This window comes from Symphodus melops, assembly GCF_947650265.1.
Source record: "Symphodus melops genome assembly, chromosome: 1".
Classification (NCBI taxonomy): domain Eukaryota; kingdom Metazoa; phylum Chordata; class Actinopteri; order Labriformes; family Labridae; genus Symphodus; species Symphodus melops.
In genome coordinates this window covers 35,949,799-35,973,291 of record NC_136691.1, presented here as the reverse complement: position 1 = coordinate 35,973,291, position 23,493 = coordinate 35,949,799, and the positions used below count along the sequence as shown (strand labels likewise).

The 23,493-nt window shown below is 39.6% G+C and overlaps 2 protein-coding genes across 4 annotated transcripts; one reads left to right on the top strand and one right to left on the bottom strand.

Annotated features, from left to right (window-relative positions):
* On the bottom strand, positions 1 to 1,822 carry ankrd39 (ankyrin repeat domain 39). 2 transcript variants are annotated; one of them, XM_079366937.1, is made up of 4 exons: positions 1,731 to 1,822; positions 1,088 to 1,191; positions 798 to 1,001; positions 1 to 697 (listed from the first exon to the last, which is right to left on the bottom strand). In XM_079366937.1, exons 2-4 carry the CDS (start codon positions 1,172 to 1,174, stop codon positions 551 to 553), a joined length of 438 nt encoding a protein of 145 aa, XP_079223063.1. In that variant the 5' UTR covers positions 1,175 to 1,191; positions 1,731 to 1,822; the 3' UTR covers positions 1 to 550. The 2 variants fall into 2 exon arrangements, with proteins under 2 accessions (XP_079223063.1, XP_079223062.1); XM_079366936.1 differs by having other exon boundaries at positions 1,361 to 1,789.
* Positions 1,823 to 2,141: 319 nt separating this feature from the next.
* Positions 2,142 to 8,217, top strand: kctd9a (potassium channel tetramerization domain containing 9a). Of its 2 annotated transcripts, XM_079366046.1 has the most exons (12): positions 2,144 to 2,366; positions 2,637 to 2,758; positions 2,846 to 2,889; positions 3,598 to 3,694; positions 3,817 to 3,875; positions 3,963 to 4,091; positions 4,211 to 4,278; positions 4,361 to 4,456; positions 4,682 to 4,831; positions 5,219 to 5,324; positions 5,402 to 5,535; positions 6,682 to 8,217. In XM_079366046.1, the coding sequence occupies exons 1-12, from the start codon at positions 2,319 to 2,321 to the stop codon at positions 6,796 to 6,798; spliced, it is 1,170 nt and encodes a 389-aa protein (XP_079222172.1). In that variant the 5' UTR covers positions 2,144 to 2,318; the 3' UTR covers positions 6,799 to 8,217. The 2 variants fall into 2 exon arrangements, with proteins under 2 accessions (XP_079222171.1, XP_079222172.1); XM_079366045.1 differs by having other exon boundaries at positions 2,142 to 2,366; positions 3,817 to 4,091.
* Positions 8,218 to 23,493: the final 15,276 nt, after the last annotated feature.

Genomic DNA, 23,493 nt, shown 5'->3' with positions numbered 1-23,493 from the left:
AATTTATTTGTACATTTGTATTTTACAATGAATATTTCAAAGTTTAACAGCTTTTACTCAGAAATATCAGGTAGAAATGTTGTTTTAGGCTTTCTTGTTACTTCTAAGATGTTGATAGATTTTAGCACCTCAACTTTTTACTTAAAATTATTTTAAGAAATTCAATCAGTACTTGAGCAGTTCTTTATTGACACCATTTCTATACTTTTTCTGTGAAGAATCGTGTATTGTGTACTTTTACCTCGGTTTACATTAAGCTAGTGAGATGTTCAAGCAACATTCCTACTACTAACATACCAAAAATGTTATCTCACTATGGAGTCTTTCATTTTTTGTTTGTTTATGGTTGCAACAAAACAGGGTAACATTTGCTAATAAAGACATGTGTCAAACCTGTTTTAATCAGTGGCTCTTTGACCAAGCCTGAGAAGAAAAAGAAGTCAAATATATTCAATCCATGTCAAGATGAGTATATTCCTGATATCAGCAGACCCCACCTAAATGTCTCTTCTTAGCACCTCCGAATGCCCCAGATGCAGTGTCCTTGATTTCACCTAGATGGTTTTAAGAGCTCCTGCAGGTCTCCCTTGGGAGCTAGCTGGTAGGGTAGCTGCAGCCTCTTGTTCACCTGGCTGCAGAGTGCTGGACTGTGCTCAACAAGCAGCCGGCACACCTCCTCTCGACCTCGTTCTGCTGCCTGCTCCATTATTAAACAGAGCAAAAATAAAGGCATAGGTTAAAAATCATGACATGGTCTTTCCGGTATTATTTTATTGTTTCTTCAGGTAATTCAGCACCTTATGTAAAGGCGATGCACCATCGTCATCGCAGGTCATTGGATCTGCTCTGTGGTGCAGCAGAAGTCTAACCACGTCAAGATGACCGCAGTAAGCAGATCGATGAAGCGGTGTTGCACCGCCTGGTGTCTGGGGAGATGCACAAGCATCATTCTCCAGAAGAAACTTGCATACATTGTGATGGCCACTGCGACTTGCATAGTGCTGAAACAAAAAACACAAATGAGCACGGGGTTTAGGTACAAATGAAGATTGGAGACAACTGCACTGAAGGTCAAGCATCTCCCCACCAGAGCTGTGTATCCAGCTGCGTCTCTCAGATTAGGATCTGTGCCTTTCTGGACCAAGGTCTGGACCCGATCCAGGTCCCCGTCCATTGCAGCAGACCAGATACCTGTAGAGAAGAGTTAAAAAGAAACTACTATCCGAGGTAGGACTAATAGAAGAAATCTAAACATGGAACAGTTTGAATGTTGGAGGAATTCAACACCTTTACTTTGACAATTAAAACATCCTGATCTTGAACTCCTGATCTACCATTTGAAATGCAAATAAAGGCAGACCTCGTTCAAAATCCATTTCATTCAGAGTCTGGTGAACACTGGGAGTAGAGGCTTGATGGGAGCAACACGAACAATGTCTATCCAACGCCATTGAGGAAATTGACAAAAACAGAAAACACCCGTTTCTGGCTGATTCAAAGCTTTAGTTGAGCACTTGTTTCTGAGAAATATGTATTGATAAACTTATTCTCTGGTCGGCTCCTCTGTCGTCTTGTATCTTCAAAGGTCCAGGACATGGTGGTGCATTACACCCACGAACAAGACCAGCTCTCAAACATACAACCCTCATATATAAACGTTACGGAACCGATCACTGTTTGGCGAAATAACCCCAAAAATAATGTTATTTGAGAAGTGTGAACAAGAAAACCTCCAGGACAGCTTCACGTTTGCAGCAGACTGAAAACAGGTCAAACGTGTTTACGTATGAACGCTCTGACCAATTACAGAGCAGCAGTCAGAAGATACCCTTCAGGGACCCTCGGATTTGGGGGGGGGGATTATTGTTCCACATAAATGAAAGAAACCAAAAAACGCACAAATATGTTAACTCGTGATCTCATTATTATATCAAGTGAGCTATCGTCTTGCTTCGACGAGTCTTTCAAATCAGCTCATCAGTTTCGCGAGTCATTTAAGACATGTCTAATCATTTCCGTCCCCCTTTTAATGTTCTTAAAAGCTTTAATTGTAATTTATGCATCACACTGAAGATGCTCAAAATATAATTATTAAAATTGTATCATCTAAATAAATTGACGAGGGGACAAGCGGTTGTGAACATTTGCAACCTCACAGTAGTTATCTGTCCCGACTGCTCCTGAACGCATCTTCTGTCTCGTGTTGTTGTCTGATGTTGCTAGCTAGCCTGCTTGAATCGGCAAGCAAGTGTTAGCTGGCAAAAGTGACATTATTGTAGCAATTGTAACAGCAAGCTTGTAACCAAAGCGCCTAAAGAATGAGAAGAGTTACCTTATTTATTAACGGGACATGTAAAAATGGCAAGGTGGGTGATGGTTCAGTGTGTGAGCTGGGGCCGCAGTATGACGTGTTTCATTATGTCCTCACACTACTAACTATTTTCTGAGCATATTGAACTTACTTATTCTCTACAACACTCATAAAGATTCAAGGGACGTTTTAGTCTGTGTTACTTTGTTTTTTACATGAATGTTTCTGTTGGCACAATCTTTTAAACTGCGACACTGATGTGACCTCTTCTTTTGTTTAAGTCTTATAAATCCTATACATTTGTTTGAATGATGGCTTTGTTTAGGTTGTAGCAGTGTACGGGACCTTGTCAGACTTATTATCCGTAGCAAGCAATAAGTTGGGAATCAAAGCCTCCTGTTTGTACAATGGAAAAGGTGGTCTCATAGATGACATTGCTCTTATAAGGTAAGTTTGGTGTTAAGGTAGGGCTACACGAAATGTTTATGAGTTCATTGGGAACTCGATTTGTAATGTTTCTTGTCTCTCTGACAGAGATGATGACGTGTTGTATGTGTCGGAAGGAGATCCATTTATTGGTGAGTGTTGTAATATTATTATCTGTCAGTGGGAGAGAGAAAACAAGACTATCAGAGACGGGGCAAAATCATAATCAGGATTATTTGAATTCATATTGACATCGCAATTATCCAGTGACTTAAAAGATTAATCCTAAAATCACGATAAATCGATCCAGAGGTGTCACGGTTCACATCGGTACTCTGACAAATGGTTCGCGATAATGAGTGTCAGCAGCTGTAGAGCAGGATTTTGAACTTGAGGATACGCCAACATCTTTTAAATCAGAGGTGTGGATATATGTTGGCAGAAAAGACAGAAAAAGTAAGAGGTGAGAAGATAACCAGACAAGACAAAAACCATGTGCACATATTGAAAGAAGACGGGGAATGACACAAATAGCGCAACCGACATGATGCAGCATTTAATCGACGCCACAATGACGAGCTCCAATCAGCTAAAGGCCAAACCACACTGGCAAGTGGGTTTGCAGCCCCTAAAGGAATCTTTTTCAACCACAACATATAGTATTAATCAACACATTTTAAGTTTTTGAGATAGTGGTGATGTGATGGATAAAGCGAGTGCCACATGGCATGCTGCACAGTGATCGTGTTATCGGGATTGTCATGCTTTCATGATTGTTGGAAGAATTGATTTGATTTCCCAGCTCTACTCAGAGACATTTATTCTTCTACTTTTTTCTTTTTTTTTTTTTTGCATCACAGAGCCTCAAAATGAAGTCAAGGTTACATCTGATCAGCACGGAGCACACACTGATTGGCTGACACTTAATATTGGTGGTCGTCCCTTCACCACCACCAGGTACATTACAGAAGACTTGCGATTGCCAGACCTCAGTGTATATTTCTGTTTGTTTGTCTCTGTTGCAGCTACATTTTTTTATTCCTTGTCTTCTGTCCTGAATGTGTCCGTTTTGTGTCCAGGAGCACTTTAGTAAGCAAAGAGCCAGAGAGTATGCTTGCTCACATGTTTCGAGAGAAAGGTAAATTATGGCTACTGCCTATCAGTTTGCATTCAGTCCTGTGTGAGCCACCTTTTAAGTATTTTTTCACCTCTGTGTTTTCCACAGATGTGTGGGGGAACAAGCAGGACCAGCATGGAGCTTACTTAATTGACCGCAGCCCTGAATACTTTGAGCCCATTCTCAACTACCTAAGACATGGACAGCTCATTATTAATGAAGGCATAAATATACGAGGTAAGCTTTCAAGAAATTCTAAATATCGATGACTATATCCCTTGACAAAAGTCGGTAGTTAAATTCCCACCAAATCTCCTGATGAAGTTTGAAAGTTGGCCAAATTGAACATCTTCCAGGTGTCCTCGAGGAGGCTCGCTTCTTTGGAATTGAGCAACTTGCTGAACAGCTAGAAGCAGCAATCAAGGTAATAGGAAGTGTGGATGATTAAGCACTGTGATTACTTCCTTGATACATCATGACTCACCACATGCTTACATTTGAAACAGAATACACAACCAGCAGAGGACCACTCTCCCATCTCCCGAAAAGAGTTTGTTCGTTTTCTTCTGGCAACACCAACCAAATCAGAGCTCCGCTGTCAGGTACAGCTGAATCCAAAGGTTTTTAGATATGTGGTTGATTTTAGCAGATATTTTAGATGGAGACGTCTTATTCTTCTTTGACACTTTATTCTTTGTTGATTGGTTAAATGTTTTGGTATAGTTGCACTGTTGTTATTTGTCTGTCGTGTGCCCTTGAATTGCCCCCCCGCGGACAAATAAAGTGTTTTGAATTGAATTGAACTCCTTCATTCCTCCTGTTTTTAGGGTCTTAACTTCAGTGGTGCTGATCTTTCCCGGCTCGATCTACGTTACATCAATTTCAAGATGGCTAATCTGAGCCGTTGCAACCTGACACATGCCAACCTGTGCTGCTCGAATCTAGAGCGGGCCGATCTTTCTGGAGCCAACCTGGATGTAAGTCAACAAGCTTTTTACACTTCCACGCCAGTATTTAATGATTTATGTAACCAGAGAGCATCAACAGAGAATACACTCAAAAAACTTAGCAAGGAGGAAACATTTCTGTGGTGTTCTTTGTCATGTTTGATTTTGTGTTATTTTGAATTGATGGACCTCCTGCTGGGAAACAATGGACCGGTGTTTTTGTGTTTGTCTACTTTGCCCCTACTGCCCCCTCAGCTGTGTGGACCGTTCACGTTTGACATCGGACACATATTCACTCCCACCTCGAGTAACAAGCAGACTGTTTTTCCAGTCTGGTGACTTCACATACCTTTCTTGTAGAGTGTCACCCAGTATGAACTCATAAAACACAACGATTATATGACTTGTCTTTCAAAGGGTGCCAACTTACAGGGTGTGAAGATGCTGTGTTCGCATGCAGAGGGAGCCTCTCTTAAAGGATGCAACTTTGAAGATCCATCCGGTCTGAAGGCCAACCTGGAAGGTGATCGATCCCCACACTTTACCCAAGCAGAGCCTCACATGTGAAAACACATCTTAACCAAACGTTTTTGTGATCAGGTGCTAACCTGAAAGGAGTCGACATGGAAGGAAGCCAGATGACTGGGATTAACCTGCGTGTGGCCACTCTGAAAAACGCCAAGCTGAAGAATTGTAACCTGCGGGGAGCCACTTTAGCAGGGACGGATCTTGAGGTGGGTTAGAGCCGTTATGTCTCGAAATGTTCATGTTGATATTTATTAACATATGCAACAAAAATATTTTCAATAGATGGGGATCCCTTTTCCGTTGGAATATCTTGGACATCATAGTAGCGTTTATAGAATGTATGCTTCTGGTGCATTTCAGAGATTTACCTCGAATGGCTAGAAAGCAGCAGAATCCTCACATTTAGACTTACTGACTGACTGAGATAGAGTTAGATAGATACTTTATTGATCCTGAGGGAAATTCAAGCTCAAATTTACCCAAACCCAAGAAGAGATTGAGTAGAATCAGTTCTAAACGAACCAGTTTGCTTCCATTAATCATCGCTGCAACACCTGCTGGTTTGCCTTTTGCCTGGTACAAAAGACCGTGTGGGGGTGCCTTAAAACCGCCTACCTTCTCTGGTCCAAACGCGTACAGAGCGGGACCAAAATCAAAACTTAGAAGGAGGATATACTAGCTGTTGCGTTGTTGTCAGAGAATCCAGCACGTCAACATAGATAATCTGATGATATAGTAAGGTCATTTTAGGATTTCATTCAAAAGATATCTTACATTCTCGAAAAGACGAGACACACGAGCGTCTCCTCCACCATTGTTGTCGACTAAGCTGATGTTTTAGGTCCCGCCTAATGTTTCACAACATGAACTGTAGTGTTTTTCATCTGAGAGCACTGTGAGCGCAGCGACAAAGAAAATCTTTTGTAATGAAAACGAGCGCAATAAAAAAAGCCGCCGTTTAGAAACACATGCCCTTAACCTTCCGAGGGTCTTCGGGCCAAATTGACCTGTTAAAACATGGCTGCCTGTTTTGTACTGATCTTGCTATGCAGGTGTTGTATTACAACATTATGTACAAGAGATACCTGTGCTTAGGCCTGGATTTCCTTCCAGTGTGAGTGCAGGCCGTACTGTTCAGTGGGGGAATGGGGGGGGGGGCAATCGTGCTGCACGGTCCTGATTGCAATTGTAACCACGCCTTTGAACATTTAAAATACAAAAGACATGATGATCAGCTCTATAAGCGCCAAACACTTGATTGCAACCAAATGCGTGAACTCACAGTCTGCTTGACTATATTTAGAATATACCACGTGTTTTACACCCGCTTTGTTTCATCCCCATCTTTGCAGAACTGCGACCTGTCCGGCTGCGATCTACAAGAAGCCAACCTGAGAGGGTCCAATGTTAAAGGAGCCATTTTCGAAGAGATGCTGACCCCTTTGCACATGTCTCAGAGTGTCAGATAAATGAGCTCACACCTGTGCTTCAGTGTGAACATCAGCTGGCTTTGCTCCACTATATTCCCCTCCTTCCAATCTCTCTTTACCTGTCTGCCACACAGGTACCTGTATGCACATCCCTGGCATTCCAACTTTTATTATTTGAGCTTTAAATATCTTGCACTAGAATATATTCAGGGTTGTCCATGTGTGTTTGTAAGGTAGAGTCATATTTGAATGTTCAGCTGCATATATCACCAAAACAAAAATAATGTTCCTCGTGTATATCGAAGCGTTTGGATGCAATCCATGACTATACACAGTTCATGTTTTACATAATTTATGCTCATGTTACTTGACGTGTTAGTGGGAGTCTGAATAAGGTCATCTGTGTTCAGTGAAGTTCAGAGCACTGAGCCTCTTCACTGATGCTGCTGTAGCAGAACCAGAAGGGGGTCGCTTACCAATAACTGTGTGGTTCTTTATTCCTGTATTATGTTTGTAACTTTGTAACTCAACATATTCTAAAGAAAGCAATGCAAGCCAAAGCCATAACAACAGCAGAGTCTGAAAGGCTCAACATGCTGTTTTTGCAACAAAAAAACAAACAAACTATGCGACAGGCTAGTTTAAAACACAGCTTATGTATGCAATACATGATCGACGGCTGTGAGGTTTCAAATCTTGTGTTCTTAAAAAGTTTTCTGTTTCGCGCTATGTGAATCTACCTCTTTTTTTTTTTAATCCGTCGTGTGAGTGATCCACAGTTGCATGCATTTATTGTAAACTTTACATGTGACATCCATTGTCCCTCTTGATTTCGTTGCGAGAAAAATAATTTGTTTGTGGGATTCCTTAACAAAGAGCCATTTTCACGTCACGTCAGTGGGTTTGCCTGAAAACGTTATCACTTAATCCTTCTTCAATCTTCTTTGCACAAGAGTATGTTGACTTGTAACATGTTAAACCTGTTCACCAAAAAAAAAAAAAAGAAACCCTTGTTTTGGTGCTTGTATTTCAATGTAAATCAAATCCAGTGTTTCCAAAAACAACTTCCAAAAGAATGGTTCTTAGTTTAGTACGGTGTCGTCAGCTGATTAGTCGAGGGTCTCGCCTCTGTCTGTCTGCATGTGTCAAGAGCTTCTCGTCTTCTCTCGCTGTAGCTCAAAGCTGCTCTGATGCAATACAGTACTCACTCAGTTCTTTTTAACACAAGGTACCAGGCCTGTGAGAATGAACGATGAAGGCAATCATGTTGTGTCGAGTCAGTGGAAGAGTTCTGGTTATTTATGTTTCTACATCTCACTAAATGCGATATGGGACAAAGGCTTGTTTGTGTATGAGGAAGAGAGTCTGGAATGAGTCCCTATCTATGAATATTGCACTTGACCGTGGAAATATATTTCCATAAATGACTGTTAAATAAACTGCTATGAAGAAAAAGAATGTGTTGGAGCTATTTAATTTTTGTTACAATTAGGTTTGGGATTCAGTTTACTAGTAGTTGGGTGGTGGTGTTTAATTATTTTACATGTTTTCTGCACTTAGAATATATTTTGGGTAACACTGTGGGCTAGGCACCTAAGGTTATTTAAGGCAGGTAGAGGACCAGCATGCACCTGGGTGGGCCTAAGGTTTTTTTTAACACACACACACACACACACACACACACACACACACACACACACACACACACACACACACACACACACACACACACACACACACACACACACACACACACACACACACACACACACACACACACACACACACAGGAGAGGAGCCACGTTTTTCTTTGTTCTTTTGTTTGCTTTACTTAAAAAAGCAATAAACCAACAAAAAACGTACATCTCCTGCATGGAAATGGATTTATTTTGCGTGCGTACAATCAAAGCCCCAATGGTGCATCAGTGGTCATTTAAATAGGTTTATATTTTTATTTTTTCTATAGTTTTCTGGACAAATAGCCACTACAGAATCATTCTGCATTATTTTTTGTTTTGCTATTTTCATCTCATATGTTGCAAAGCATAAATATATTTTAAAAATTACTGAAATGAAACATTCAAAATGGTCATTTGTGGACAGACCTCCAGGCAAGCTTTTTCTTTCACGCAGCAGGTGTCATTTTTCAAACAGCTCTGCAGGTCACCATGTACACTTAAGTGTTGCTTAATCCCAATTTGGGAACCCCTGTTGGGAAATGTCGCAGCAAATGCAGCATATATAAACCTTTGATGATACTGAAGGATTCACAAAGAAGGGCAAACAAGATCAGATGAGAGAGGCCTGACTGCTGAATGGACGGAAGGTGAAGACTGGCTAAGAACTACATCAGTATTTGTGTTGTGGCAGACATGAAATCATTTTAAAATGATCCTTTTTTCTCCCAGCATGGTTACCCCATCGTTGGCTCTGTGGCTTATGCTTGTGTGCTCTGTAATACCTTTCGGCTGCAGTCAGCACTGGTCGTATGGACTGAGCCCAGGAGGGAAGAGAGAGCTGGACAACCTGTCAGACACGCTGAATAATGTAAGCATGAGCTTAGGTTGAAGTGTCATGGCATTTTTTCTATTTCAGAGCATGTTGGTTTTCTTGTCTTCTGCTTGTACTTTTTCTCTCCACAGATAGTTGAGGGGTTTCCACATGCGGGCCCAGCCTGCTGTGTTTTGGGCTGTGAAGAAGAATCTCCTCTCTCTAAAATAAGGAAAATAGGATTGCTTGTATGTTGTCATTTTATTTGCTACAAGTCATTACTGTGACAGTTCTGGTGAAATGCTTCTTTATTCTCACACGTTTAATTTCTGTTTATTTTTTAGGATGTTATCACCAGCAGGGAAAGCGGACACAAAAAATATAAAAAGTGATGATCATTTCATTGAATAATAAATTCTATCAGCATGTTCAGTTGGTGTGTTTATTGTTTGACATGATTTATAACCAGATCAGAGTCTCTTAAGCCCCGTTTCAACCAAGCGGTTCAGTTTGGTCGTCTCAGTACAGGCATACATTTGTGGTGTTTCCAAAGACTAAAGCTGGGAAAGATCCCCATATATCTATTATATAAAAACCCAGACCTTATTTCAGGCATCTAACAACAAACCCATTCAATCCCCACTGACTTTTGGAGTTCGAACGGCAGCAGGGCCACAACTGTAATGAGAGAGAGAACCATACGAAATGAGAGCCTTCCATTTTCCAAAATGAGAAGTCATCCAATCATTGAAAAGATTATCAACACCTGAATGCTCTGCAAGCGTAGTTGACAAAGAACGAAGGCCGTGATGAACCTTGGTGACAGAACCATTTGTCAGTTGTTGCACATGCACAATGCACGTAATTAATTCTGTCAGCATTTTTGTCGGTGTAATCCTAACAAAAATAGATTCAAAGCCATTGGCAATTTGGTCAGAAAGTTTATACTTATCAGGCACTCTACGAGGAACCCTAATAGCATCAATATATGCGGGGCCCTTGGAGAGGTCAAAACAGTCAGTGAAGTCCGTGGAGATGCCAACTGCTTGCATTTTTAGACAACTGTTAGAACCAATATAAATGTAAAAATACAATTGTCTTTGTTTTTGAAGAAACAATTGAATAATCAGAAAAAAACCCATCTGGTAACAGGAATACAAATCGGTAACAGTGCGTGCGTTATGTGAGTGTGTGTGATCGGTTTATTGCATTGCACCACTGAGCGAAATGAAGGACATCATATTAAAATACACTGTTGCTAGTATTTGTAAGATTTCTCTCCTTTAGCCTGTAGTAAGTCTCCCTCCACTTTCTGCGCTGTTGACTTGACTAATGTTCTCTTGCCTGACTGCAGATATCTCTTGTACGTTTCCTTGACTAAATATGTATCCCTTCTCTCTGGATCGGCATCCCGCCTGGCTCGATACTGCCGCTGCTTTTCAGCAGCGCTCAATGATCCCTGTAACTATGATTCACAAAACTGATCTCAGATGACAGCAACTTTAGTTAGCCTATTTAATTTAAAATGCATGCAATCATGTAAACTAATTAATATTCATCCATTCATTGTATTATTTCAATTAATTCATTGTATTCTAACAGAAAAGGCATCAGAGGGCACGAGCCTACTCATTAAAACTCATTGCTACCCTCATTGCTGTTACTCAAACAAAGAGTAACAGCAATGAGGGTAGAAATGCTGTTACTCTGTTTCTCTTACGCTGTTGAGTTTCCTTTGTAAAGGCTGGTTCACACGGCAGGATTTTAAAATTGGCGGCCGATTTCCCAAACTGTAGAGACCACACACATGGCGATAAATAATCTGAGGTTTTACAGTTTTGGTCGTACAGTGTGTGGTGTGCGGCCACACGGCAACAGCATCACACCACACACCAACCGATTTCACTCGCGAACGTCCCCCGATCAGACGGGAAATCTCGCAAAACCTCTCGAGATCAAACGTGATTCCAGAGTCAACAAACGGACGATGAGGATGTAATAGGGATTGTTTGTGCTGTGTTTTTATCTGAAAAACACGCTTTTAAAAAGAGGAGTCGGTCAAAGGAGCGGAGACAACGGGAGCATGAAATGTACTTTCTACATGTTGATATGGAGGTGAGTAGTTGACCGGTGATTTCGCTACAACGTCACCTCGCTTTCTGATTGGCTATGCGTCACATTCAACAGGCTCGTGCTCGTTTTCTCCTCGGGGGAAACACCACACATGATGAGAGATCGGGCCAAAACAATCCAACATGTTGAATATCCCCGATTTGAGATCGGAGCGGTCCCGACATTCTTCCGACCGGACAAGAACAGTCTGAACACACCACACACGGCAGGATGATCTTATAAGATTATCTTATGATGATCGGGGCGTCCTTAAGATTATCGGAAGGGGAGAATCGGGGCCAAAATCGGCGTAATTATCCTGCCGTGTGAACCAGGCTTTAGCTCCAAAAGACGGAGGCACAAGTCCTTTTATTTCAGCCATCAGCGTCAGGTTATGTGTAATGTTAATGCTGAGGGCGGCCATGTTGAATTAACCAGCACTGATTTAAATGTTATGTTATGTTGTCATGGTGATAGAATGTCTGTGAAAAATAAAGAGATTAAAGTTTCTTCTGGAACTTGTGACATCAAAACCATTTAGAATCTTATAAATACCAGCTCTGACCAGCAGCCTCTTCAGTTCACGGATCAAGCCTGAGACGAGCAGTTCACACAGTCATTCAGAGACGAGCAGTTCACACAGTCATTCAGAGACGAACAGTTCACACAGTCATTCAGAGACGAACAGTTCACACAGTCATTCAGAGACGAACAGTTCACACAGTCATTCAGAGACGAACAGTTCACAGAGTCATTCAGAGACTTTAACAGCTCACAGAGTCATTCTGAGAAACAGCATTATCGACTAGACTTATCATCAACTAAAGAGTAGTACATCCAAGACCCTGTTTCACCTACAAACAGTCATGCAGCACTACAGATCCCAGCGCAGGGAAGCTCAAACTTCCTGTCAAAGGAGGGAAGAAGAGAGCTGGGAAAACCAGTGTGATCCCCATCCCCCATCAATTCTGGGAAAGCCAATGGACTCGCACATGGTTGCAGACCTGAGGATCGAACTTGTTCGTATGGAAACCCTTCTGAGAAAGGAGAAGTCACGACGGCTGGAGTGTGAAAAACAGAACAGGACGCTGAGAGACCAAATGAAGCACCTGAAGCTGGAGGAGAAAGACTCAAGTGACCCAAAGCTGCAAAAATCCTTCGGCAGCGGCATCAAGACCTCCACGCAAACTCTGACCTTAAACAACCAGCTGGAGGAAATGACCAGCAGGTGTCAGGAGCTGTCCTCCAAACTGGCAGCACAAGAGGCAACCAATGAGAACCTGCAGAAGGAGATGAGGGACCTCTACGTACAACAGGACACCCAGTGGTGGAGGGCTGAGATCCTCCAAATAGAACTGGAGGAGATCAGGCTTCAAGCTGAGAGTATTGAGCTGTCTTCCAAACCGGCAGCAGAGGAGGACTCCCTGGTGCAGGAGACAGAGGGGATGAAGGAAGAGGTCCTGAGAGATGAGGTGTTAAAGAGCAGCTGCCTTGACCTGTCCTCTGGACTCAGAACACAGAAGGAGACAAGTCAGGCGCTGCAGAAGAAGGTGGAAGACCTCCAAAAACAAGAGGAGGCCCAACTGTTGAGGGCTGAGAGCCTCCAGAAGCAAGTGGAGGAGCTCAGACTTCAACCTGAGGAGAGCCTGGAGCTGTGCGCTAAACCTGCAGCAGAGGAGAAAAAACTGTGCGAGCAGGAGAAGATCTCTACTTGGAGGAAGATCAAGAAGGCCTTCACTCCAAGTTGTCGCCGCCAATACAAGCATCAGAAAAAAACAGATGCTGCTCCATATGTGACCACCTCAGCCTCTCCATCATCTCCCCAACCTCCAGCTGCCCCGACACACCGGCTGTAACAGGCCAAGCAGGCACAGTGGGGACATGTAGAGTCCTGACAGTCTGAAGCCGGCTGCTTTCTGCCCGTCAGGACTTGACCTGTTCACTCTGGGTCTGCGTGGGTTTTTTTCTCCGGGACACTCCGGTTCATTCCCACATATAAATTCCGACTTAATTAAAGATTTGGCACAAATTTCAATAAAAGTTCAATTAATCATTTCAAACAGTTGTGAAATAAGCATTCTGTCTATATTTTAACAGAGAACTGTCTCTAAATGCATTTTGAATAAAACAAAGTACACAATGTGATCCACAAGGTTTATACATTTACGAGTACTTTGTTCAGAAAACATCTTTGGAAGCTGAGCTTTGTTCAAATACTATACTATATACTATTTACTGTATGTACTGTATATCTTACTGACATTATTATTCCTGATTGTCTACATAATCTGTGATTATTATGAATTATTACTAAATGAGTTTAAAAAAGAGACGTGTCCCATCTATTTATTTCATCCAGCACTTTGTGTATTAGCCCACTGAAACAAATACTGCTTTATAGAATATAAATACTTCTTTTTAGTCATCACAGGGGTTTGAAAAGCCTTTAAAAACTTTGGCACGGTTATGTTGTATTTCTCTGTTGAATTGGAGTTAGCCTAACTTTTCAGCTTCAAAGTGAAATTGTTTTTCTGTTCTTTAATGTCACACAACTATAATTGAGTCACACAATGGTGTGGACTATTCCAAATGAACTGTCCCCTTGGGCCTTGATGGAACTTGAAATGTGAAAAACTTTAACACACTCTAAGCAGCCATGTCAGCACCAAAACAGATTCCGTTCGAAATACTGACCTACAATGGTCACATGACTTTGGGCTTAGTATACCCATATTCAAGAAAACAAATGATTCCAATTCGTCTAAATACAGCATATCTAACACAGTCTAAGCCTAAGCTGTAACAAGAAATGTTTTTGAAGAATTTGTAGTTACTGCCTTTTCTTTTGGTATTGTTGCATATTTTTGGTAAGTAATACAAAGCAAGAACATAGTAACTGTAAAATAGGCGTAAAATATAAAATTAAATATGGAGATTGATATGTACAAAGAATGAGCTCATATAAAGTAACAAAACTACCACATGTCCAATAATATACCTATAACTATTTAGGCTGGACGAGGTGATATCTTTAGTCATTTTTCTCAGTTCTGCACTCTGCGTAGTTACTGCCTTTTTGTACATGGGAGGATTTACATGATCACTACTGAAAAGTGCAAAGTGAAAATGTGGTTTGAAAGAAACAAATCATGAGTAAACATTAGTAAAAACAAAATTCATATTATTCAATAAGAATACACAAGTAAAGATACAAGTAGATGGAGTGGATATTGAAAGTATATGAAAACAAGTTTCTGGGGGTAATAATTGATAATAAAATAAACTGGAAGACTCATATAAAACACATACAAAGAAAACTGTCAAGAAGCATTTCAGTTCTGAGCAAAGCAAAACATTCTGGATCATAAATCACATTTTTACTATATTTACACTACTGTGCAGAGGTTTGGGGCAATACTTAAAAATGTACAATACAATCACTATCCATACTGCAGAAAAGAGCCATTGGAATACCTGGTTCATTTTTTAAACGGCACAAATCATGTTCAAAGCAATGAAATTCCTGGTAATATTCAAAAACTATTTTTTAACAGAGATGGGGGTTATGGTTCAACTTAAAACACCAGCGAGCACGAACAATGTTAAAAGTTTTTGTTTCTGTTTGTGGAGTGAGGTTGTGGAACAGTTTGGGTGTGTAGCTCAAGCAATGTCCATGCATAACCCAGGTTAAAAACAGGTACACATACATGGTTTTCACGAGATACAGGGAGGAAGAGGGGCTTTAACAATTCAGTGTTTTCATAAATCTTTTATTTACTTATTTTCTATTGTATTTTTTTGTATATGTAAATATGTATAAGGGAGTGTAATAAAGTAGTGGAGAAGGGGTAGGTATAAATAAGCTTATGCTTCATCCTCCTTTTCAGACATGTTGGGTTCATATTGATATTGATTTAACTATGCTTGTTGATTTGCTGTTTGTTTTTCCCCTTTACTTTTTCATGCTACTTACACATGTTCAAAATAAACTTGAGAATAAGAATCAGAGCACTCTTTTGACCAAACCTTCCACACTGTTCAGGTACTTGGTCTCAATTTGAAGAACTCATCTGCTCTTTTTTTTTTTTTTTTTTTTTGCAAAACCTTAAAGGAATTCTCTAGGGCTCCAGATTAACTCACTATTGTCCCAGAATTGTCCCGAAAAACAATTTGAACCATCCCAAAAACAATGTTCTATCTTATCTTCTGTAATGGTTAGTGGCATCATAAAAAACATTAGAAAGTTGAGATCATTTTTATTTAGCTCCATACAAATAAATGTTTAATATAAACATATATGAACTGTTAAAAACAGAATGAAGAAAAATAAATAGGACACAAAAAGCATTAGAATTTGAACTTCACAAAATGCCCTAAATTAATTTTCTAGATTTTCTACCCTGAACGAACATTTGGTGTTGTAAAAATGATTCGTCTTAATCTCAGTGATCTCAGTCTTTGTACTGAGGTTTTCGTGCCCTGACACTTGTCGGCTTTCACTGAGTCATGGTGCTGTGCAGCAGGACCATGAATAGAGATTTGCAAAAGGCAGGTGAGCATCTCATTGGACAGACAGGACCTCCAGTCTGACTTGTGCCTCTTCATCCTGGAAAAGCCATGCTCACCGCAAGAGGAGCTCATGGGGCGGACTAGACTGATCTCTGCCACCACCTGCATGTGCTGGAACTGGCCGTCTCTTACTATGGCACCCTAAATCAGCTGCTGCCACAGCACTTGGGAAGTGAAAGATTGTTGGCATTTGAATGAATGAGCTTGGCTAAATGTAAGTAAAAGCCACTCAGAAGGCAAAGGCCATCTTGGGATAACCCTCAGCAACCCCTGCATGCAGAGTTCAGACTTCTGCCGACAGGGAGGAGGTTCACTTATGTTAGGAGGGCTAAATCTAACCGATACCTGAGGTTGTTTTTACCGTCAGCTGTTGAGTTTTTAAATAAGCGGTGGGCATTGTCTGTCCACTTTTACAATATACTGTTGGTTTTTTGTGTCCCTCAACTCACTCACATCCATCATGATATCCCTGGTAGTTTTCTTTTTATTTATGTCATGATGCCATTTTCATGGATGTATTGTGTTTGTACCCTAATAAAAGTGACAGTTGAAAGTATCTAACTCCTGTTTTTTATGACCTCTAGTTTTTCCACATGTTCGTTGATGGGAAGAAGGGATGACCAGGAGGTTTCTCAGTTCTCAGGCTTGGAATTCTAACATGCCAAAAAGCAATTATTACCGTCAATAACTTTAATTTTGTCAACACATTGAAAAGCAATGCAACTTTGGATATCAAGAAGGAATTAATTAAAAAACAATTCTGCAGTAAATCTAGTAATCTAATTTACATGTATTTTTTAATATTTCAGCTACTTTACCTCAACATAATCTATAGCCTAAAGCAAGAAACAAACATTTTGCTCAGAATGACTTATTTACATTAAAAATTCAGTATTGAAGGCATTCAAAAGAACACAGACGCTTCGAAAAAATAACTAGACTTTTTCCCCCCATTGCAGCAGAACATAAAAACTAACAAAGCAAAATCAAAAAAGACAAAAGAAATCTCCAAATTAGTCCCTAATTGTGTCCTTCAAAATGTTAACATTCCCCATCCCAGTTATCCTAAACAAAGCGTCCTTAAATCCAGGGTCCTTGCACTTTGGGCAGATGGGTGAATTTAAAACCCACTGCTGGACACACACTTCGCAGCCAATAAGGCTACGGCAGCATGCCGTCGCCACTGAACTGTCGATAACATCTGCAAAAGTCACAGTAATTGAAGATCAGAACAACAGTTTGATCATTTTTGTCTGTCACGTTTAGAGATAGAAAAACAGGGAGGGAGGACTGAATTGCAGAAAAAACTAAACTAAACAAAAGGCAAAACAAAACTTACTCAGATAATAAATCCTAAAACATCCAGAAAGGCACAAGAGCTAAAATCAAAAAACCAAATAAATCCAGGGAGCAGAGTGAACAAATGATGGGCTCAGACTAGGCATGACATAGACTACAGACAGACTACCAACAACAATGAACCGACAAGAGACTGAGAGAAAACACAGAGACTAAATAGACATGGGGTAATCAGACGCAGGTGAGACTAATAAGACAGGTGAGGACAATCAGGGCAGTCAAGACAGGAGGGAAACAAAGAGCAAAGAACACAAGACCAGAACACTGACAACAAATACAAAGTAAAACCTGACACCTAAAACACAACCTAAACCAGATAATACTAAATAAAACAGGAAACACTAAAGACTAGACCCAGAAACATTAAACACCAAACACAGTAATAGTAACACAGGAAACAAGCTTACAGTCAACATAGATTTGCGTCTTTGGGGTCTTGAACCTCACATTATTATCAACCTATCCAAAATCAGAGAGGATTGGCCCCCGCAACCCTTAAGGCTTCAAATATGTTATTTGAAGCCTGGTATCATGGAAGGATGGATTAACAACATAACCAATGATTCATTTGATCATCTGAAAATGTGTGACCGTTTCCATCTCAATCCAACCCAGAGAAAATTTAGCTTTTATTCCTTGAGGATTTATTATTGTAAAGTCTCAAATTTCTGCTCTTCCTAAGACTGGGAGCAGTAAGGGCGCACAAACTAAACCATTTGTTTTTTAAAGCTGCAATGGCTACCTTTCCTTTTCGTGTTTTTTTTTTTTTTAACATGTTAATGATCTTCGTCATGCCTATTTATTAGATTCGCTTAGAAACTATGAATCCTTTAGAACCCTTGGGTCTTTAGTAATGAATGTTTAAGTCACATGGTGAAGTCCGATCCTTTTAAATACAATTAAAGTGTACATCTCTTATACATCATTTTCAAAAGCTTAATTTTGTTTTTATTTTGTTTGTACTGTCATTTATTTCTGTATGGGGGAGAGATGTGCTATACAAATAAATCTGTTCTTGTTTTCACTGATTGAAAGACTTTAAAGTTTCAATTTTCTGTGGTGTATGGCTTGGCAAGAAGCAGAAGTAAATGCTTACTAGTATTTAGGACACCTGTGAGAAACATTCATTGGCAGGAGGAGAAATGCATGCAGCACACAGTCTGTCCATGAAGACAGGTTTTCTTTTTTTTTTTTCCAAATGTTGTTAAAAATCTTGTAAAAGAATTTAAGGAAAAGGAATTAATACAATGAACCTCTGCATATTACACATTTGGATGTGGCCTTGAAAGAGGCAATTTGTGCCTCTGTCGAGGCCACTGTGGACACGTTGTTGTCCCTGGCATACTGGCAGGTCTCTTAATGTCTGGCTTATTGCTGGGAGTTCCTCAGCAGCCAGTAGCAGCTCCTCAACTTTTTCTTTTGTATCTTCACCAAAGAGACTGGTAATAAAATTCTTTAAAAAAAAAAAAAAAAGTTATTAAAGATTGCATGCCCCAGGCAAAGAACCAATATTCCTCAAAGGAGACAGCCCAAGTTACATTCCAACCTGTTGCCCTTTACCGCATATCATTTCCCACTTTCTGTTCTTTCCACTGTTTTATTATTTCTCTAAAAAGCATAAAAGCCCCCAAAGATAAAAAGAAAATATGAAAAAGGAAAACAATGGATTAAAAAAATAATCCATCGTTGGAGCCATTTTTGTTTTGTTTGGTTGACCACCAGGTGGCACTGTAAACCAGCTACATGATATTTAAAGCATGTCGATAAGCAGGTAGCAAGAACGTGGCACATCGTGACAAGACAGTAGGAGAACATGTGTAATTGATCAATTGTTTATGTTAACCTCATGAACGTTTATGTTTAAGTCATGATGCTTTATGGACTCCCACCAGCTACAAGATGACATACGTAAAAAACTGAACCAAGCAAGAAGACACATCTCAACGAATTTCAATAACAAGCATTTAAAGAAGTGAGGAGTCAATAATTAAACTGTTCCTGTCTTTTATTAGTTGAACATTGAACACACTATAATTTTAAAGTGGACTAGATGTTTTTTTGTTTTTTTTATATTGTTCACACCCTTTACACATTCAATTCTGGAAAAATCAACCCTTAAAAAATCAAGTTAACAAATTTGTTGTAAAAGTTTTAAACATGTATACTGTTGCCATAATGAGGTAATTCATGTGACTGTTTTGTGACTTTTTCATTCTTCAACTTTTTGGCAACCTAAATACAAAAGTGTTTATATTAAAAAGTGTTCAGTGAGGCCTTGTGTGTTCGTATAATGAGTCAGGCAGGTGGTGCTGATGATTGCTCAGTGGAATACACTTTTAGATCAGTGAGAATTATGTGACACCAACATGGTAGAGTTTCACTGTGACCCATACATCTACCTATCATGGCTGGAGAGGCTTTGAACCATGTGCATTAACGGTCACATTTAAAGAACACTCATATCAGTTATGGCATTTAAAGGCAAACAGCCACAACAAGTCTTTCAGAATGTTTTCCTATTGGATAAATGCAATGCTTATTACAGTACCTTGTCTTCCTCCTCTTTCCCCTTTGCAGCTGATTTAAAGAGGTACGTTAAGCGCAACAATTTTTCGCGCATTCTGTTTTTCCAGAACAATGTGCCTGCAGAGAAGATAATGGAACTAAATTGATATTAATATTAGATTTCAAAGAGAGAGCTCAAGCCTTTTACTGGCACCTCTAGAGAATCTTTATTTCTTTAAAAACCTTGTGACGTCTCTTAACCTATTATATCCAAACTCAGTGTCAAAGTGTTAGACATGTTGAAAATCTCCCGTTGTGCTCTGCACATTATTTCGTTAAAGGGTGTGGCCACAGCGTACCATCATACTTTCATGTCTCGTCCCACCCCATTTTTACCTTTTGCTAAAATGCCTCCCCATGGAGGTTTTTTTCTCCGACATGCATTGACAATTTTTCTGTATGTTTACCTACAAAAAATCCTCCTGCATCCATAGTCAAAACCCAACAGGAAGTCTGCCATGTATATATATATATATATTTTTTTTTTTTATATCAAACATAACCAAATTGTATATTTTCAGGGCTTCCTATTTGAACATACTTACCCAAGACCTTTTTCATCAGATCATCACAAAGTCAGTGTGTTCTAGATGTTGAAGATTTCCAGTTGTGCTCCGCATGATGCTACATAAAAGGGCATGGCCACGGCGAACAGTCAGACTCTGATGTCTGACTTTTACACAAATCAAACTGTACGGCCTGCTGCTTGGCCATGTTTCACAGTTGGACTCCCGCGGTCACACTCCCGCCGCTGTGGAAATACACCCTGACATGCACAGGGTGATTTGGTCCCTTCATCACCTATTTCGGTTTTAATTAGGGCCCGAAACACTGACCAGTGCGAAGGACCATATTGTAATCCATTGCCGCCATTTTTGACTGCATGAACATGAATAAAAACTCACCAAAATTTCCAAAGTCATCAGGTCTGCCGAAAGATTTTATATTTTCATTTTAAAAAGTGCAAAATGGCTCAGTGGCGTCCCCTTGAAATGTTCAAAAAGGCCTCCCCATAGAGGTTTTTTTGTCCTAAATGCATTACAATTTTGATGCACATTAAGCATGTGAGGACTTACATAAAATAAAATCCCCACACCCTTAGTCCAACATATTTTTTTTAATGGCTTCAATTTGCGTTTCATAGATTACCTATATGAATGAACTCGGACAAAAGCGTTTATCCAAATGACACAAACTCAGTGTCAGTGTGTCCTTGACATGTTGAAGATTTCCCGTTGTGCTCCGCACATTATTTCGTAAAAGGCCGTCGCCATAAGGACGCCTTGTTCGTCACAAACAGGAAGTACTTTAAAGGCTTACAATAAGCGTAGAGTCACCATACATAATAAACGTGATTCCAGTAGAAAAATGAAACCTGTCATGTGGGTATAGAAAGTGGGCACGGCTAAATGACTCAGTTGTACCCCCTTGAAATTTTCAAAAAGGCCTCCCCATAGATGTTTTTTTGTCCAACTTGCATGAAAATTGTTTTGTAGGTTAACCATGTAAATACCGATAAAAAAATCCTCTTACACCCATCGTCAAAACATTACAGGAATTCCCCCATATTTTGTTGAATGCAAGGAAAATGACTCAAATTTGCATTCCACAGGTGACCTATTTGAACAAACCCCAACAAAAGCGTTTTTCTGATTGACACAAACTTAGTGTCAGTGTGTTGAAATGTTGAAAATCACCCCTGTTCAAAACTCAACAGGAAGTCCATCAGGATTTTTTGTACAAAAATCAGGATTTTCCACTCTTTATTTTGGACGGCGTCATGGGCTCAATTTTAGATCTACATGGAGTTTTCAGGTATGTTGCTAAGGTCCACAAAATTATGAATCCATTAATACCAATCATGACATTCTACTATGTCGGGAAGAGGAGTTAACAACAGTTTTACGACGCTATCTCAAATCTAGAATTAAGGCAATGCTGCTATCTTGTGGTAAAAACACAACATCACCATAAACCAGAAGTGCATGTAACTCCTTTTCACTTCAGACGCATCACATGCTATCATGTCAAGAAAAGGGGTTAATAATGCTCTTAAGTCATTGTACTTTAATATATCTTCAGTGTGTTATAATTTAGCAGCAGGTAGCAGCTAACTTCATTTTCAGTCTGTGTCAGTCTGTGTTTTAAATGTGATAAAAAGGTTTTAAGGTACATTAGCTATGATGCTCATGAGCGATAGCTCCCTTGCCACATTTAATTTCTATTGCACCTTTGAAATGTAAAGAAATGTTTGTTATTTTAACTTTTTGATAATTGCTTCTGTTTTTGAGGTGTTGTGTCACAAAAAACTAAAACAATGAGGGTTCAATAAAGTTTATCTTTATCTTTTTATCTTTAAAAAGTTCAAACAGTGAGAGAGATAAAGTTTGATTGATTAAACGACTGAATGTTTGATTAAAAGTAATAATGTTGTTATTTCAAACATGTTAATAGAATAGTAGATTGCACATAACTGAAAAAGAAAGCTATACTTGCTTTACAAATTTAAACCAAACAACAATATCAGCGGCCATATTTAACACTATAAACATTGCTCATGCAAATGGAAATCATGATTCATGGCGCAGCATTCACTGAGAATTAAATGAAAACAAATTAACAGGTTCCTCCCAGGCTCTCAGATCAACACTGTTCACCATGCACACATTAGCTTTGTTTATGAGAGTCAAACATGATCCCCTGTACACTCATTTATCTCTAGATTGTCTCTGCAGGACCAGACAGAGGAGGCTACTTTTGCTCAGAGCCTCATCACTGCAGATCATTTGTTAGCGCACAGAAGGAATGAACAGAGGGCATTGAGACAAAACCACATCATGCACACCTACAGTATAGCACAGAGGGTCTGCAATGACTACTACATGAGTAACTAAATGATGTACGTTCAGGCATGATGGGGAGCCTTATAAAGACTCTGATTAGGAAATGTGTGCTGTGGGGAATGCCTTGACCATTGGAGAAAAAAAACATTTTCCGTCCAAAAATGTGATTGAAGACATACTGTGGTGTCTGCCAGATCATGTTATTGATTATCAGGACCAACAGGATACATAAATAGCTAATATTTCTTTCACTCACAACTCAGAATGATAACTTTTTTTAATTCTTGAAGTGGAGACCTCCTCACATTGCAGATATGATTGTGAAAACCAAATTGGATAAACGGAAAGCACACTCAACACTAAACCTGCAGCTCTCTCTAGTGGATGTTCGGGGGATAACGTGATGTAGATTCTAAATGTATATTTAGCAAACAAAATAATAAATTAGGTTTGGGAGATATTTCCACAATTCAATACATCAGTAGGATTTCAAATAACAAGTTGATCAGATCTGCTAGGATCACTATTTACATCTCTCATTAGAGTGTGAAGTAGGTGAGACCATCTTTTGCTGCCAATATTCTGACATACTTTTTTATTTATTTCTGCATTGTATAACGTTTGATGCTATATTGGGGAATATTAACATGTGCCACTAATTAGTCTATTTGTTCATGCCATGATAAAGTCAGAAAGTCTGCTCTAGTTTGGGAAACAAATTATTTGACATAAACATGCCCTACAAATTAAAGCCGAATCTGTTTTTCACATATTATGTAAAATATGCACATTAAGT

Bases quoted from the DNA above. Each gene is read 5' to 3' on its own strand.
- kctd9a (XM_079366045.1), top strand. From the start codon at position 2,319: ATGAGAAGAGTTACCTTATTTATTAACGGGACATGTAAAAATGGCAAG. The intron at 2,367-2,636 runs GTGGGTGATGGT...GGCTTTGTTTAG, and splicing joins GGACATGTAAAAATGGCAAG to GTTGTAGCAGTGTACGGGAC. The intron at 5,536-6,681 runs GTGGGTTAGAGC...CCATCTTTGCAG, and splicing joins TAGCAGGGACGGATCTTGAG to AACTGCGACCTGTCCGGCTG.
- ankrd39 (XM_079366936.1), bottom strand. From the start codon at position 1,451: ATGGCGTTGGATAGACATTGTTCGTGTTGCTCCCATCAAGCCTCTACT. The intron at 1,002-1,087 runs GTGGGGAGATGC...TTTTTGTTTCAG, and splicing joins CAGCTGGATACACAGCTCTG to CACTATGCAAGTCGCAGTGG. The intron at 698-797 runs GTGCTGAATTAC...ATAATGGAGCAG, and splicing joins GTGCATCGCCTTTACATAAG to GCAGCAGAACGAGGTCGAGA.